The sequence below is a fragment of the Poecile atricapillus genome, chromosome 1, assembly GCF_030490865.1.
Source record: "Poecile atricapillus isolate bPoeAtr1 chromosome 1, bPoeAtr1.hap1, whole genome shotgun sequence".
Lineage (NCBI taxonomy): Eukaryota > Metazoa > Chordata > Aves > Passeriformes > Paridae > Poecile > Poecile atricapillus.
Genome location: NC_081249.1, coordinates 90,121,318 through 90,137,412, shown reverse-complemented (window position 1 = coordinate 90,137,412; position 16,095 = coordinate 90,121,318). Strand labels below are relative to the sequence as shown.

At 48.1% G+C, this 16,095-nt stretch overlaps 1 protein-coding gene across 2 annotated transcripts in view; it reads left to right on the top strand.

Moving 5' to 3' along the window:
• SIDT1 (SID1 transmembrane family member 1) overlaps nucleotides 1–16,095 on the top strand; it is a 41,418-nt gene that overhangs the window by 23,000 nt on the left and 2,323 nt on the right. Inside the window, exons 10-23 of one of the 2 annotated variants that reach the window (XM_058840516.1) lie at nucleotides 887–930; nucleotides 4,746–4,817; nucleotides 6,025–6,173; nucleotides 6,800–6,873; nucleotides 7,375–7,441; nucleotides 8,091–8,164; nucleotides 8,731–8,854; nucleotides 9,874–9,991; nucleotides 10,360–10,496; nucleotides 12,140–12,248; nucleotides 13,408–13,484; nucleotides 14,603–14,649; nucleotides 15,385–15,490; nucleotides 15,799–15,909. In XM_058840516.1, the coding sequence (XP_058696499.1) occupies nucleotides 887–930; nucleotides 4,746–4,817; nucleotides 6,025–6,173; nucleotides 6,800–6,873; nucleotides 7,375–7,441; nucleotides 8,091–8,164; nucleotides 8,731–8,854; nucleotides 9,874–9,991; nucleotides 10,360–10,496; nucleotides 12,140–12,248; nucleotides 13,408–13,484; nucleotides 14,603–14,649; nucleotides 15,385–15,490; nucleotides 15,799–15,909 (1,309 nt within the window). The remainder of the gene's footprint in view (nucleotides 1–886; nucleotides 931–4,745; nucleotides 4,818–6,024; nucleotides 6,174–6,799; nucleotides 6,874–7,374; nucleotides 7,442–8,090; nucleotides 8,165–8,730; nucleotides 8,855–9,873; nucleotides 9,992–10,359; nucleotides 10,497–12,139; nucleotides 12,249–13,407; nucleotides 13,485–14,602; nucleotides 14,650–15,384; nucleotides 15,491–15,798; nucleotides 15,910–16,095) is intronic. The other variant, XM_058840523.1, reaches the window with a different exon arrangement.

The following is a 16,095-nucleotide window of genomic DNA, read 5'->3' as shown; positions in this document are numbered from 1 at the left end:
GTGTTTTCTTGTGTAAGGACACTGGGCAGATGGTGGGAATTGTGAGGCGATCAGTCTGGGATATGGAGTATGACAGCATGCTGGACTGAGTACTGCAAAAAGAGGCAGTGACACAAATAGGGCCTTGGAGTCCCAGTAATGCTGGTTTCCTTCCTTACCTGCCTCCCCTGCCCAAACTTTGGTGTCTGGGCTTGTGTTGAGAAGAATGTCTGCATGGGCATGGCTTAACTTCAAGACACATCAGTGAAAATACATTTCATTGGAACAATTCAATGAAGTTACTTAAATATGTACTTTTTGCTGGTAGTTTTCTGTGTTAGTGGGGGTTTATTTGTTTTCTGTGGTTTTTTTTACCATCTCCTGCTTGACATCTGCATTGATGGAGGTGATATGGGCTTCTTAAGCAATGGTAGCTTATTAGACATTAGCAATATCAAAGCATTAGCAGTGCTAATGATTGCCCCTAGATCCTGCTGCCCCTTCAGTAAATTCATAGATGCTTGGTCCCCTGAGCAGGGAAGATGGGTTTGGAAAGGTGGTGTGAGGGTCTCTCCCAACATACTGAGCAGTTTAGGATGGGATAAGTCATGGAAATTCTGTCCTGCTTCTGGTGGATAGATGAGGGGATAAAAAAAGCCCTCTGTTGCTTTGGAAATTAAAGAGGTGGACAGCAAGCAGTCATGACTGAGTTGTGTCTAGTCCAAACAGTATTTTTCTTTTTTGTTGTTGTGTGTGTTTGTTTCTTTTGTGCTTATTTTTGTTGGGTTTATTTGGTTTTTTAGAGCTTGCACCATATTTACCTATTGGTGTCCTAGATAATCCTGCCATGGCTGGCAGGTGATGAGAATTGTTGGCTGTCTCCTGAGTGCTGTCTGTTGCTTTGCAGGGTTCAGAGGAAGGCTTCAGCTGGGAGATTGAGCCCCGAGCATGGTAAGGTCTCTTCTCTGTTGTGTGACAGCTTTGAGTGAACAGGCCCCAGGCCAGGCAAAGGGCAGGCTGTCAGTCAAGTACCTTCTGTCCTGGAGCTGTCTTCCACATAGCTCACATAGTCTCTGGTGCTGTGGAAAGATGTTAGAGCTTCCTCTCTGCCCTCTCAAGAGAGGGCCTTTGAAGCCAGCTGCTCTAAGCCTGGTCCTGACTCCTCCCTCAGAGCTGCCTTTTAAAGGGGTGGAGGAAGGCTAAGCCTTGCCTAGACCTGGCTACAGGATAATGTTCCTGATGCCAGCTCTGTTGATTTTTAAACAAGGCACTTTTGAGTATGTCAGCTCCTGTGCTTTAAGAATTCCTCTGCCTGGTTTAAGCATGGGGTCTTTTAATGTTTTAATTGAATTTAAATGTTAAATTGTTTTTTAGTGGGAGTTGCAGACAGCCAGGTGAATGAATGACTAACAGAGTTAGGTAGTGGTGTTTGTGATATTTGTGTTGGCATTGGATTCAGTTTACTTTGTGCTGCACCCACATTTCCACAAGCTGCAGCCTTCTACCTTATAAAAACAGCTGCATCTAAGAAGCTACCAGTGAAAGATGGTGGATGGGGGGCACTGGGAGTTTTTGCTTTCTGGTGAAATGTGGGAGTCTTTTCATTCTGATTAAATATTTAGTGCCTGCAAAGTAGTTCAAAGCGTTGGTGCTGAGGTCATTTGTACCTTTCTCCTGAAGGAAGGGAGGACATTGTTTTGGCAGTGCTGAAAGGTTCTTGATGTTATTCCTTTTTTGATGCTGAGCATTTTCACTCTCCCCGGTCTGCTACTTACCATCAGATAAACATGGTAGTATAACTGAGCTGTGTTTAAAGGATCAGCAGTGGAACTTCACTCTGGCTGGTATTAATTGGCTTAATATTTCTGCTGAAGACCTGGGGGCATTTGAATTCTTAGGCTTGCCTTGCCAGCCACTAAGATCCACGTATATCCCTGTATTTGGTATATGCATGAAAGGTTTTTTTTTCACAACATGAACAGGGAACTGTAAAAATGTCCATAACTATATTCTAATTTTATACCATTTGGGATGGCTCCTGCTGTAAAACAAGAGCGAATCTTAATGCACAGGAGAAATGGGAAAGGTCTGTATATTGGGAAGTTTGGGTAAGCTGAAGGGACCTGTCCAAGGCTGTGGAAGAGCTCCAGGGTGCTGACAAGGAATCACTGTCTAAGACAAGGAGGCACAGTCTCAGTCAGGTGAGACCAGAAGTCCCAGGGAGTGCTGCTGATGCTGCAGCTGAAGTTTAATGTCCCGAAGCCAGCTTAGAAACTGTCTTCTAACCTGACCTGCTGAGAGGTGGAAGTTAAATTCTGGTGTTTGGAAAGTTCCCAAAGAAGCTGCAGGGCACAGAAGCTGGACTTAGTATGGACCTGGAGAGTAGAGAACTGGGTTGCTGGGCAGGGAGGACTGCTGAACGGCATCCCTGTGAAGGGAAAGAGGAGCACAGTTCCTTCATAGTTTACAGCTTTCCTCCCAGAGGCACCTACTGCTTCTGTGACCTTGTAATCCACTGCCACTTTCACGTACCTGGCACTGCATGTTGCAGCCACGTCCTTTCCTCTAGGGAGGAATCATGTCCTACCCACACACTGTTTCTTCATCTATTATTTCTTTAGGGTGTGTCTGACTGATGCTTATAAAATGGTAATTAGCATCTTCCCTTTCTTCCAGATCAGTGGACACACTGGCTTTCTCTGTTTTTTTTTTTTTCCTCCCCTTCCCACCTTTTGGAATTTACTTCCCTCCCAAGTACCCCTGGATCTTGCCTTTTTCGTTACTCCAGTTCCTTTTCTCCACTAAGGAACTGGATGGAAGTGCTCAGCCATGTGTCTTTGCCATTGGTCTTGGAATATCCTGCCACTCCATGTGCCTCTTTGCTCTTGTTATCCATCTTATTTCTGGCTTCTGTGGTTCACTTTTTTTTTCTTTTAATCCCATGGCACACCTTCCCTTCCACATCCTCACTATCTGGTGGAGGCAATAGCCAGAGGAACCACGCCTTATGTGTACATTTGCTTTGCTGACTCACTCTCACAGTGGGAAGTGGAATGGAAATTAGTGGGTGAGCTGGGGCCAAAGTGGCTGTTAGAGACAGGGCAGAGTGCCTTTTCTCCTTGGCTTGCCTGCTTTGTCCAGATTTAAATCTTGGGTAACTTGGGAGAGAAGGTTGTCAGGTCACTTGAGAGAATAAAGCCTGGTCTAAAATTAGGAGGGAGTATCCTTGTGGAACAGGACTGACAGGCCTAGGAATTGTGCTTGTGCCTTGCTGCCGTGACCATAGGGAAATGCTTTTGCCCTCTTCCCAGTGATCTGGGTTTCCAAATGACTTTCAAAGCAACAGGGCAATCTTCCATGAGAGAGGGAGATTGGATTCAAAGTGATGAGTAGAAGATGCATCTTGCTCCTGCAGCAACCTCCAACATGCTGCCAATCTCAGCTCAGGGCTCAAGGGCTGTCACCTGGGGGCTGCAGTGTGCCAGAGCCCTCCCTCTGGTGCTCAGTCCATGCCATGTTCACTTTGGTGCTCCTCTGAGCTGTTTGTTTTCTCTTAGAGGGATGGGGCAAGAGCATAAAGGAGCCAAAATTTGAGACCAAGTCTTATCCCCCAGCCCAACAAGCACAGCAGATGTGCCAAAGAAAAGCAGTAACTGGGACTTGAAATATCAACTACTGCTACTGTATGGCTGTTTCCCTGACTTGGGGTCAGTCAGGGACAAGTTTTAGATCTCTGCATTTGTGGCTAATGAAAATGGTCTAAAAACCCATGCAAGGTTTTTGGCAGAAATGCACAGAATTTCCAGTTGGAAAGAGCACTTGGGCTGTGCCCGTCAGTTTGAGACCAGTCATGTACTGGGAAGACAGAGATGCAGCTTGGGAAGCCAGGCCATTGCCAGGCTGCAGTAAGGCTTTAAATATTATTCCACGTTCTGCATTGCTTTGCTGATGACTGACCACATGATATTGTTGCAGGGGTGAAGCTTTAAAGCAGCTTAACTTGTCTCGTTGTTTGTCACTACTGGAAAACATGGTCCTGCTCTTGCTGCCCTTGCTTCCCTCCCTTTTGTGACTGACCTCTCAGTGAAGGGACTCATCTGGCTTTGTTTTCTGCCATTTAGGTCAGCTGCTGAGCTCCACCATTGGAGGCAAAAAGAGGGAATGTGGAAGCAGGAGAGCACTCCTCCTTGCTTCATATATGTGGGCAGGGGCACGATGTTCCTAGCCCTCAAAGGCTTGCCCTTCTTTTCATCAGCACGAGATCATTACCACTTTTTGCATAAAACATTTTTTTTTCTCCTTGATTGGTTAAAATTACGTAGCAGCTGTCCTGCCAAAGGCTGTGACTCTTCCAGGGGTAGCTGAAGGTAGCAGTATTTGAAGAGATTCAAAGAGTTGCATGAGATGGGCAAAGAGAAGAGTTAGAAATTCAGAAGGCCGTTAAGAACATGATGAGATTTGCTCTAAAGTTTACCAAGTCCTGCAGCCCCACAGTGTGATCTCTGCAGGGTGCTGGAGGGGTCTCATGCTGCCAGTCTCACTGGCACGCTGCGTGGGGAGGCGGAAGGGAATGGGTTTCCTTCACACTGCAAAACAAGGCTTTCCCTTTTGCACAGTTTGCTCTAGAGGGAGACTGCCATCTGTTTAGAGAAATGTTCCTTTTCCCAAGCCCCTCCAGCTCTTCAAGCTGTTTGTATCCACCTCAGAGATGTTTCAAAGCACTGACATGAAACTAACTGTCCCTCCTGGGTCTGTTTCCATTGCAGGATCTGGGATGATGACTTCTTCACACCCCATCTCAGCCAGCACTCCTGAGGGAAGCAGCTACGGTGCTATTGGTACAGTATATTCCAGAACTGGGGCACAGGGTAGCTTCTCCCTGGGGTGGAGGAAGGCACTTTTAGGGTGATTTAACACCAGAGGAGAATAAAGCTGCAAGCTACTTCAGCAGCATCTTGCAACTATTAAAAACAAACCCAAACAACCAAAATGCAGTTTGTGAGGCTCAGGTTGCACTTTAGGGTAAACCATCTACATAATAAAAGCAACAAATCTGTAAGAGGTGCCCCAAGAGACTGCAACTGGAAATGTGTCTTAGACAAAGCTACAGTAACCTGAGAGCTGTGGGTGACAAGGCTGCTTCAGACAGCATTTACTAAGTGACTGACAAAGGTCCCTTGCAAGCAAGCAAGTTTCTAGGAGCCTGTTATTAGCTCACAACCTGCCTTTAAACCAAAGCATGCCTATCCCTGGGATGCTGAAGGATTGTGTGCCATAAAGCAATCTGAGTTTCTCACCTCCAGGGGTTTCACTAGGGAAGAAATAATGTCATGCTGCCAACATGTGAACCCTGCAGCAGAAGAAAAAAATACTTCCTGAGGGCTTAATGACCACTTTACCCCTCCTTCCCCTTTTTCCAAATAAATATTTTAAAAGCATTTGGGAAATGAGGAAGAAACCTGTGTTCTAGCCATGTAGATATGGGCAATGAGCTGGGAGTTGCCCAGGCTGTGGGAAGTGCAGGCAGGTCCTGCTGACCTGTATGTGACCAGTACCAGGGATGCAATGGAAACAAAGCTGGTACTCTACCTGCTTTGAAAAATCGATTCTTTGTCTTTTGTTTTACAGTATTTTTAGAAAAGCTTAGATTTATATAAAGCTTACATAAAATCTGAAGATTAACTAGGTGAGCATGTTTTTGACCCCTAACAGTCTGCTTCTTTCTCTAGAGGTATTTGTCTTGTCTCAGAATTCCACATTTCAGAGCCCAGGCTAGTAGTGAGTAGAAAATGTTAAGAGATGAAAAGTAGTAGAATAAAAGCAGAGTGAAAACTAAAATGCTGCAGAGAGGAGAAGATAATGGTCCTTCAAGCTACTCTTAGCTCATCACCTAAGACTTTTAGGAAGGTTTGGGATCGTGGAAAATTTTTTTTCCTGAAGTAGCCATATTGACTTGTCAAAGCATCTGGGACAGCTTTATTCTTGCTGTGCACAGAGGGATTTATCCTTTCCCCTGCCTTTCTCCTTCTCCCTGCTCTGGCCCAGACGAGTCCAGCTCCAGTGGTGGACGTCAGCTGTCCTCCCCGGAGCGCAGGCCCCCAGCTGGTTCGGACACAGACAGCTCCGTGGAGGAGGAGAGCGACTTCGACACCATGCCAGAAATTGAGAGTGATAAGAACATCATCCGCACTAAGGTATGGCTGGTGTTGCAGCTGTGGCCCTCGTGCTGGGCCATGGGCATGTCTGGGCCGTGACCAGAACTGGTCACTTCAGTGAAATCTCAAAAGTCCTGTTCCCTTTCAGGGTGGATTTCATCTAATACAGCCGAGTGTGCTTCTTAGTGTATTTTCAGTCACTGAAAGTTTTCCCACTGTGATAAGAATGCTGCTGAAGTGAGTGCTTTAATATGGAAAATCAAATATATTGGGGACTACTGAGAAAGGAGGAAAACGCCCAGAAAGTGTCCCAGAAAGTTCAAGGAGGTGTGAACATGGGGAGAAAATAATCTGCAACAGTAGGTGGCTATTTAGTACAAGTAGTGTGACTACTGTGGATGTACAGAGGGGCTTTAAGCCAGCAGCTCTCAAATTGCCTCCTCTTGTCATCCTGCACTGCTCTGTGTGGTTGGAGCCATTCCTGGAGGTCAGAGGATTTTGCAGAACTCACTCCCATAGAATCAAGGGACACAATGAGTTCACTGTGTAAAACCAGTCCAAATACCACCAAGCTGCAAATATGTCAAGATCTTCTACTGGCATGTGTAATTGACATTGGTTCTTCTGTGTTTTCTTCCCTCTTTCCCCACCCACTAATATTTTAGGTGTTCCTCTATCTATCAGACTTGTCCAGGAAAGACCGAAGGATTGTCAGCAAAAAATACAAAATCTATTTCTGGTAAGGAGAAGGCAAACTGGTAAGGCCCAAACTCTGGACCCAGAGTCTGTGGTTGTGGAGTATGTCCGCATGCCCTTCTTCTGAACTATCCTGTTACCCATGTTCCAACCAGTAACTGCAGATCCCACATACCTCAAGGGTATTTGTGGACCAGTGCACACATGATCCTGTCAATGGATTCTGTTTTGCATCATTGCTTTTAAGTGTGATAACAACCAGTGCACTGGAACATAATGGGAAGGGGGAGAAACTGGCATTCAAACACATGAGCTTGTGGCTGACATCCTGGCTTTTCCTGTGCCCTTGTTTGCCTCCTGTGTGCATGAGCACATCTGCTTCTCTGCTTCAGGGGGTCACAGTGAGCTCATAACCCCAGAGCAGTGAGGTGTGCACATTCCTCCATGAGCATTGTGGGTGCTCTGGATGCCTGGATGCTTCTTCTGGGTGTGCACTGCTGGTTTTGGTGTGTGTGTAACTCCTGCTGTCGTCTCCCCTCTGCAGGAACATCATCACCATTGCGGTGTTCTATGCCCTGCCCGTCATCCAGCTCGTCATCACTTACCAGACTGTGAGTTTGGCCCCATGGTGGTCCCCTCTTGCTTTCAACTTGCCCTGTGGCTGTGTTGTGCAAGGATGACAGTCGCTGTGAAACTGGGGTCACCCAGTTCTGCTCTGTGTGAGGAGCAGTCTACCTGAGCTGCTCTCGCTGCACTGTGTTGATGTTACAGTGAGCTTGTCTCATTGGGCTTGCACTTTTAGCATTTCTGCTTGGGAAGTGGGAGTGCTGCTGTTTTCCTGCTCAACTGATGTCTCATTTGGGTCCTGTCTCATTTTAGAGACAGGAGGAATTCGATGTTGTCTCTAAGAGACAGCTGAAAGCAAGTAGTGTTTGCTGTGATTCCTCCTCCTTTCTCCCAGCCTTTGCTATCCTGCTGTTATGCAGATATCTGCAAGCAGGTCTGTTAGTGGGGGGGTTGAGAGCACATAATGTTTTGTCTGAAGACTGTTATCAGGTTTGTGGCCCATGACAACATCTTGTCCCACCCTAAAAGCTTTGCTTGCAGATGTCATTACTCCCCTGTGCCAGTGCTAGAGCTAGGCTGCGTCCTGGTACACCTTGTGTTTGTGCAGTGTTTGGATGGGGCAGAAAGAAGCATCCCTCCTCCAGAGCAGGGAGAATTTGCTAATGCTAGGCCTCCCACCTGCTCTCTGTCCAGGTAGTGAATGTGACGGGCAATCAGGACATCTGCTACTACAACTTCCTGTGTGCTCATCCCCTTGGGGTGCTGAGGTGAGTGAGGCCTTTCATCGCTGCATATTTGTCTCATGCCTCTCCTGAGTGTTTGTGCTGTGGCCAGGGCAGGATTTTATGCTTTCAGGCTCACAGCAGCAGTGCTGATAAGACCACTGGGAGTTCAGGACTCTGTTTTGCTCAGCAGTGGTGCTCTGTTGCAGTGAGACACATGCACTCTGGAGCTTGTGGCACCTGGGTGTCCCTTGGAAATCATTGGCACAGCAATGAGGTGCTCCCTTGCTCTATTGGACACTTGTGTGCAAGGAGCAGCAGCTCTGAAAAGAAGTTCAGATCAGGCCTTCCAGTGTAGCATTTCTCTAAATTAATGTATGAGCGCAAAGAAAGCCCAGAGTTGGGAATCTCACAGAAGAAATGTTAAATTAATGGGCACAGGTGAACTATTCAAACTAAAATTGTCATCTAGAGTGTAAAATTGCAGTTCAGCAGCTGCTGAGGTGGAAGGGGGTGGAGGGGGGAGCAAAATGGATTCAGCTTATCACAACCCAGGGTTCAGCTTCCTGCTGCTGCACTGCCTCCGTCTTAAACCTTCTTCTTTCCTGCAGTGCCTTCAACAACATCCTCAGCAACGTGGGCCACATGATGCTGGGCTTTCTCTTCCTCCTCATTGTGTTGCGCAGGGACATCCTGCACCGTCGGGCCATGGAGATGAAAGATATCTACACCCTGGTAGGAAGCGTGATTGCCTGGGGCTGAGTGGAGGCAGGGAAGATGGAGTGAACTCAAAAGCCAGAGTGATACACAGTGGGTTTCCACTTGTCTTCCTTGCTGGAGGGTTAAATCCACCTCTTGTTTTCCTCCTGTGCAAAAAGGGTCTAGGTGGGATGCTTATGTTCCCTCACACCCCAGTGCTTTACTGCTCACAGTATGTCCATACTGCTATGGTGGTGACCCAGCCTGGGCCTGTGAAGACAAGATTAATGGAGGAAGGACTCCCATGGCTCTGGCTTTTCCTGCAGCGCTTGCTGTGGAGGAACTGGGACAGTAGGAGTGTCCCAAGATGCTTCTCTTTATAGTGAAGTTTGATTTGTCTTACACAAGAGCTGCTTATGATAACTCAGAAGAATCTGGCTGCCTCAGTCTTTGAAGCAGAGCTTCTTGTAGCCAGAGCTTCTGCAATCTCTTGTGGGAGAGGATAGAGAAATCTGCAACCCTGTGGGCAGAGGTGCTGGTGGTTTCAGGAGACAAGCAGCTCTGTTCTCATGGGCTTGGTAGCAAGTAAAGGCATTAGCAGCTGTAAGGATCTGCTGCTTGTGGTTTTCAGGTGAAATCTTGGCCAAATTGTGATGGAAATGCCTTCTCACATTGTCTGATGGTCTCTGCTCAGGTGCTTCTAAGACCCTACTGACCACAAAAGCAATTCTGGTCACTCGTCTCTGTTTTGGGGAGGATGCAGCATGGCATGGGATACAGGACAGAGATTTTCAGTCTCATGATGTCAGTACCAAGACACTGAGATCTTCAGGTCAGAACTTCCAGCACGATTAGCTTAGGTTTGCTGCCTGTGGATTCACCTGGCTATGCCATGTGTCTAAATCCAGAGCGTGTGGTTGCACACAGGACACTGTGCTGCACTGGTGACTGGAGGACCTTTTTAGGAGTTAGGAGGGATGAAGTGATGGAGAATGGAAGCTTGCCTGTGATCAGGACACTGAGGGCATTTACTATACAGCTCTGCTCTCTTCCAGGACTACGGGATCCCAAAGCATTTTGGTCTCTTCTATGCTATGGGCATTGCTCTGATGATGGAAGGGGTGCTCAGTGCCTGTTACCACGTCTGCCCTAATTACTCCAATTTCCAGTTTGGTAAGCTGAGTTTCCTTTCTCCTTTTGAGCTGGAGGTAGGATTTGCCATGTTCTATCTGTTGCTGAGTTGCTGACGTTTCCCATCTCTCAACCCTTGCAAGTCTCCCTGGAGCCTGCCTGTTTCAAAGCTCAATCAGGAGGTTGTGATGCCCTGAGGGCACTTATTTTCTGACATCCTTTAGTTTTTGTTGGCCCAGAGCACAGAAGATGTGCTGCTGCAAGTGGCAAAGCACAAAGTGCTGTACAATGTGGTGCAGCAGCAGAGCCAAAGCCGAGGCTGGCAGGCAGAGATCCCTGATTCTCTGTGTGCCCTTGGAGCAGCTTTCTGGGGTAGCTGTTTGCACTGTTTCTTTTGTGTCCCTCCACAGACACCTCCTTCATGTACATGATCGCAGGGCTGTGCATGCTCAAGCTCTACCAGACCCGGCACCCAGACATCAATGCCAGCGCCTACTCCGCCTACGCCTCATTTGCTGTGGTGATCTCCCTGGCTGTCCTTGGAGTGGTATGGCTCCCTCTTACTCGGCTGCTTCTCTGGGAAGGAGGTGGCATGGCTAGGAACAAGGTTTAGGTGTGAGAATGACTGGGGAACGCGGCAGAGTAGGATAAGAGTGTGTTAAGCAGCTGTTAGTGTTTGAATTCTCCGTTCTGCTGGGCTTTCCTCCTTCCTTACCCTAAGTTTTCAGGTAGGAGAAGAGCAGAACAGTTTCCTCTGGTTTTTTTGGGCTTTGCCCACCACATGCCATCCTTCTCAAGAGGAGAAATTCATGCATCCAGATGTACATGTCCAAGCACACAGATGGTCTTCCTGTGGTGTGATTCACACTGGAGGAAAGAGGGGTGAGGCTGGCTGGGTTTCCAAGGCAGATATCTTATATCTAATTGCATATGCCTATATCTCCCCTTTGGAATACTCCATGTTGTTTGTCACGGCTCCTGCAGTTGATTTTCCTATCTCTGGAGAGGAGCAGGGCTGGGATAATGTCTGGGGGGCTCTCAGGCAAATTCCTGGAGTACCTGCCTATGGAAGAGCACTGGAGCAGAAGCTACAAGACTTTGCCTGTTTGCTTGTAGCATTGCAAGTACTGAGCTGGGCTCGCCAGAATCCTCAAGTTGTGCTTTATCTTGGAGGTCTCTGCTTCTCTTTTTTTGTTTCTCATCAGTAACCAGGCAAAATCCATGGAATTCTTGCTCTGAACTTAGCAGCTAAGATCCCAGTGGGCCATTAGCTCCTCACTACCACATAATGCAGAGGTCTCTGTTTATGAGACTGTCTGTGGGATAAGGCATGCAGGAGGAGCTGGTGACCTTGGGACTTCCGAAGAATCTCATGATAGGTGTGGTAGATCTTGACAAGGTTCAAAACACTGAGGCTTTATTATGGATTGCTCTGTCTTCTTTTGTGGGATGCTTTGAAGCTGTTCAGTGGAGCTTGAAAGCAGCATGTCTCCTTTGTTCCATTCATGGAGAGGTGGCTTTTCTGATTGCTTTTTAGTGTGTGGGTTTTTTCTCTGCCCACACAAAGTGAAGATTTCAGGCGAGTGATCTGGCCCAGGATAGGGAAGTGGTCACAGCCTGATGGCAGATCAGAGTTTCTGGACTCCTTATTGTATGAATGAAAAATTAGGATTTTAATGTAGCACTAACCTGTGCTTGCAGGTTACTTCCAGTCCTTAAATAAAATGAAAACACACAGTAGGAGCAATTGCCTGCAGAGCAGTTCTGTCCTTTTTGGTCTACTTCAGTACAGTTGTTAAAGTAATGGTTGGTTCCCTGACTGCCTTTGTAAGAATCCACCTCCTGGCCAGAGAGCTGTTGCCACGTTCAGCGGAGAGAGCTTGCCTGGCCTTGGAGTCCCTGCATTTCTGCTCCCTGGGCCAGCTGCTGTCCATCCAGTCTTGTCTAAAGGGGCATTCAGAAAGAATGGTCTCCTCTCCAGGATGCTGAGCTCCTCTTGCTCCTCTGGACTTTGTTTTGAATTTATAGATCTGTTTTCTGGTTGGAAGATTTAGTTGTTTTTGTTTTTTGGTTTTTTTCTGTGTTCATTGAGGTTGTTTAATGTCCCATGGTGATATAGGACAGGAAAGGATTGTCCTGCTGAAAGACAGCTCAGTTTACTTTTAAAATGCTTTTTGTCTTTGCTTTTAGGTGTTTGGGAAAAATGACATGTGGTTCTGGGTTATCTTCTCAATGATCCACGTTTTGGCCTCACTGGCTCTCAGCACCCAGATCTACTACATGGGTCGCTTCAAGATCGGTGAGTGCTGTGACCAAACCATCTCCTCCTGACTGTGTGGGTGCTCCTGTCCTCACCTGCCTGTGCAGCACAGTCCTGTGGCCCCTCTTCTGGGCTACCCTGTCCTCTCATCCATTTGATGCTTTCCTGGCCTCTGAAGTCCTTGTGCTACTGCTTCCCAGAGCAGTGGGAATCAGCAGGAGCTGTGTGCTCTGTGGTGGCAGCACTGCCGGGCTCTGAGGGAGCTGCCTTTCAGCTGCAGCTCTCCCTAGTGCTGTGCTCAGAGGGGTGACCTACACCCAGCCATGGGGTGAGGGGCAGAGAGGGTCTGCTGGGGAGCCTGGCTTTTGTACTCTGCTTATAAACCTATTTCTTCTTCCTCTCCTGTCCCTGTCTGCCTCAGAGGGCCCTGACTCAGGTAACTGTCCACAGCTTTCCTTTTTCCCTGTTGAGCTGATTGTGCAGAGGTAGCAGCCAGGGACTGCATGGATGTGTGTGGGGAGGCAGGATCGTGTGCCACCTGGGGTCAGCTCTTGGGAAGTGAAACAGTTTGCCAGCAGCAATTCCAGTCCTGTTCCTTGGCAGCAAGCAAGTGATTCAACACAGGAGAGCTGTGATCTTGGTGCGGGAGCCTTTTCAAGCTCTGTTGTGACTAAACCGGAACGTGTGTATTCACGCATGTTTGTGCATCCCCACTGCCACTGACGGCTCTGCAGTGAAGCTTCTGCAATGATTTTGAGAGCAGGAGTGCCTTGACTGTGTTCTGCCCCTCTAGGACCCTCTTTAGAGGCCTGTGGGACCTGTTTCTGCTGTTTCCCTGCTCTGGCAGCTTGTTCCGTGGAAGGTGCTTTTCTCCCTTCCTACATACACAGACCTCTCTTCCAGAGATGGGGTTGCAAAGCCAGCCTCTCTTTAGACATACAGGCAGGGCCTGTGTGACTTCTGGGCAGTGCTAGTGTAGAGGCGATTTTAAAATTTATTTTTGTTGTAACCTGTTGCCATCTACATCCTGTGGTGGATGCCCTTCTGCTCAGCGCAGACTGCTTCCAAAGGGCAAGACATGAATCTGCTGACACCTTGGGTTCTCTATTGTCAGCTGGTGGGTGTCAGCTTCTTCCTCACAGGCATTCTGGAGCTCACTGTGCTGGCAGTTCTGGCTTTTTATCCTTTCCTTTGACAGACATGGGCATATTTCGGCGAGCAGTGATGGTGCTGTACACAGACTGTATCCAGCAGTGCAGCCGACCAATGTACATGGTAGGTGACTTCTCATCCCAGCACCTCTCAGAAATTCCTCACTTCTTTAGGCAGTGTGCAGAGGAAAGAGGTGGGGCTGTTTGAAAAAGTGATGATCCCTGCTTCCCTTGTTGTCCTTGCCCCAAAATGGTTGGGTAAGTGCAGGTCTCTGCTGGAGTGACTTATCCCCAACCTCCAGGCCTCCCCTGATCTCAGGCTTGGTGAATAAAACATCAGAGCAAAGGTGATATGAGCATGACAGGATTTGCCTTGCACCTGCTCTCTGGGAGCATCCATTCAGAGGAACAGGTACAAGCCTCTGTGCAGTGCAGCCTCTCTGGGGAAGGCTGCAGCTATTTTGGGTCTGTGGCTTAAGCAAAAGCAATTGCCATTTCTGCAGCACCTCAGGGCACATAGCAAGAAGTGAAGAAAAGGTGGCTGTTACCTTGTGTCCCACTGATTGCTTTCTCCTTAGCAAGGAGTGCTAATTAGGCCTTGAAGACACATGGAGTTTTTATCCATGAGCATCCTTCCTCTTAATTTTTTTATTTATGCTCCCTTCTCTGGATAAGCAAACTTGGTTCACTCAGGCATGAAGTAAGCCTGGCCATCCTGAAACAGCTACACCATGAAAGCAGCTGTAAGCATAAATGCACATGCCCCACAGATATAATCCTTCTGCCTGCTGTTGTTACAGTGCTTGTCCAGCTAATGGTGAGATGGCAAGAAAAAAAAGGCTCCCTGAATACGTGCAGGATGTGTCCAAAGCTTCCCCTGCTACCTCTTTCAAGCACGTTCTTTCTCTCTGCAGTAATTCTTTTGTAAAACAGTGGGAGGGAAAGAATCTGACTAGAAAAACAGTAGAAGCAGTCAAAGGACTCGCAGAACCTCCTGAGGTTGATCCCTTAAGTGCTGAGCTTGTCCTTTTTCAGATGTTTAGTCTCCTTGAAACACTTTCTTAAAATTTTTGAGGGTCAGAGCAGTTTCCATCTGATAAAAGCTCCCACAGAGCCGGGTGCATTTCTGTTTGCAGGAACCAGACTCCAAATCCTAACATAATGCTTTCCTGATTTTTTGAGGCAAAGGCCTTTTTTGCATATTCTTTTCATTTCATATGATCATCGGTGTCTTTTCTCCAGGACAGGATGGTGCTGCTCATTGTTGGGAACCTGGTCAACTGGTCCTTGTAAGTTATGGTGATTTGTAACGGTGTAAGTGTTGGTGCTTTGTGTATTTGTGCATGTGGGCAGCAGGATTTGGTACTGGGACACAGGTGGCCTGGAGCAATGGGAGATGCAGCAGTGTCTGTGCAATAATCCTGGGATGGGGCCCTTCTGACATCTTTTGGCAGGCTGATCTGAGGGTGGTAGGCAGATCCATGGGATGCAATGCAGCACTACAGCTACATGGAGCATCCCCTGAGCATTTCAGCTGGGGGTGTCTCATGGCTCGTGTTCGAGGGAGCTTGTGCAGGGCTGGCCTGGTACTGCTGTGTTGTGCTGCTACAGAGCCTGGCTGAGCAGTAACTGCATGGGAGGGATCAGCTCTTGGATGAGACTTAAAATCATTGCCCCAGGCTCTGCTTTTCACTGAAGTTGCTTCTCAGGGATATGCCTTCTACCAAATATACCAGTCTAGGACCAGATCCTACTGAGTGAGATCTGTTTAGCCATGAGCTGGAAGCAGTCCACAGCCCTTGCCTGTCCTCTGGGGTCTCCAGTTGCTTCAGCAGCTGACCATGGTTAAATTTCCTTGGCTGGGAACAGAGGCAAACAGTGCATCACCTCCAGGGAATTGGGAAGCTGTGGCACTGGTGCCGTGTCATGCAGTCCTGGCAGGGGGTAGAACAGTGTGTGGCTGGGGATGTACCCTGTCCCTAGTGAAAGAAGCTGCCTGATGTCTCTTCTGTTCACTCTCTCAGTGCTATCTTTGGGCTGGTGTATCGGCCCAGAGACTTCGCCTCCTACATACTGGGAATCTTCATCTGTAACCTGCTGCTGTATCTGGCCTTCTACATCATCATGAAGGTAACAGGAGGCAGCTTGAGTCTCCTGTCCTTGAGTCTCCTGTCTCCAAAGGAAGGGATGGGCCTTTTTTCTGGCTGCAATTTGGGTTCCTGTGGTGCTGCAGAAGAATGTGGAGGGACCTTTGTGGGACTCTGGGTGGGACAGGGTATTGGGGAGGGATGGTGTGTAGCCATTTCAGGGGTGGCTGGGCTGTGTCTTTGGGAGGTGGGCAGCCCTTCACAGATGCAGATGGTACAGGCTGGTATCTGAGGAGCCCTGTGCATGGCTCTGTCCCCTGGGAAGAACTCATAGTGTGATGCTGTCTGCAGCTCCGCAGCTCTGAGAAGCTCCTGCCCATCCCCATGTTCTGCATCGTGGCCACAGCAGTGGTGTGGGCAGCTGCCCTCTACTTCTTCTTCCAGACCCTCAGCAGCTGGGAGGTAAATTTCCCTTTTACTGCTCTGTCCATCTCTTTCTCATCACCTTTCCTTCCTGGTGTTTGTTTTGCCCAAAAAAGGCTCTGGAGAAGAGTCTTGGGCTGCTCATGGGGAGCTGAAAGGGTTCAACCCATTTAGCAGACTTGTGGGAAGCTCTGCTGAGCCAAAAATTAGCTGTGTAGAGGCTGT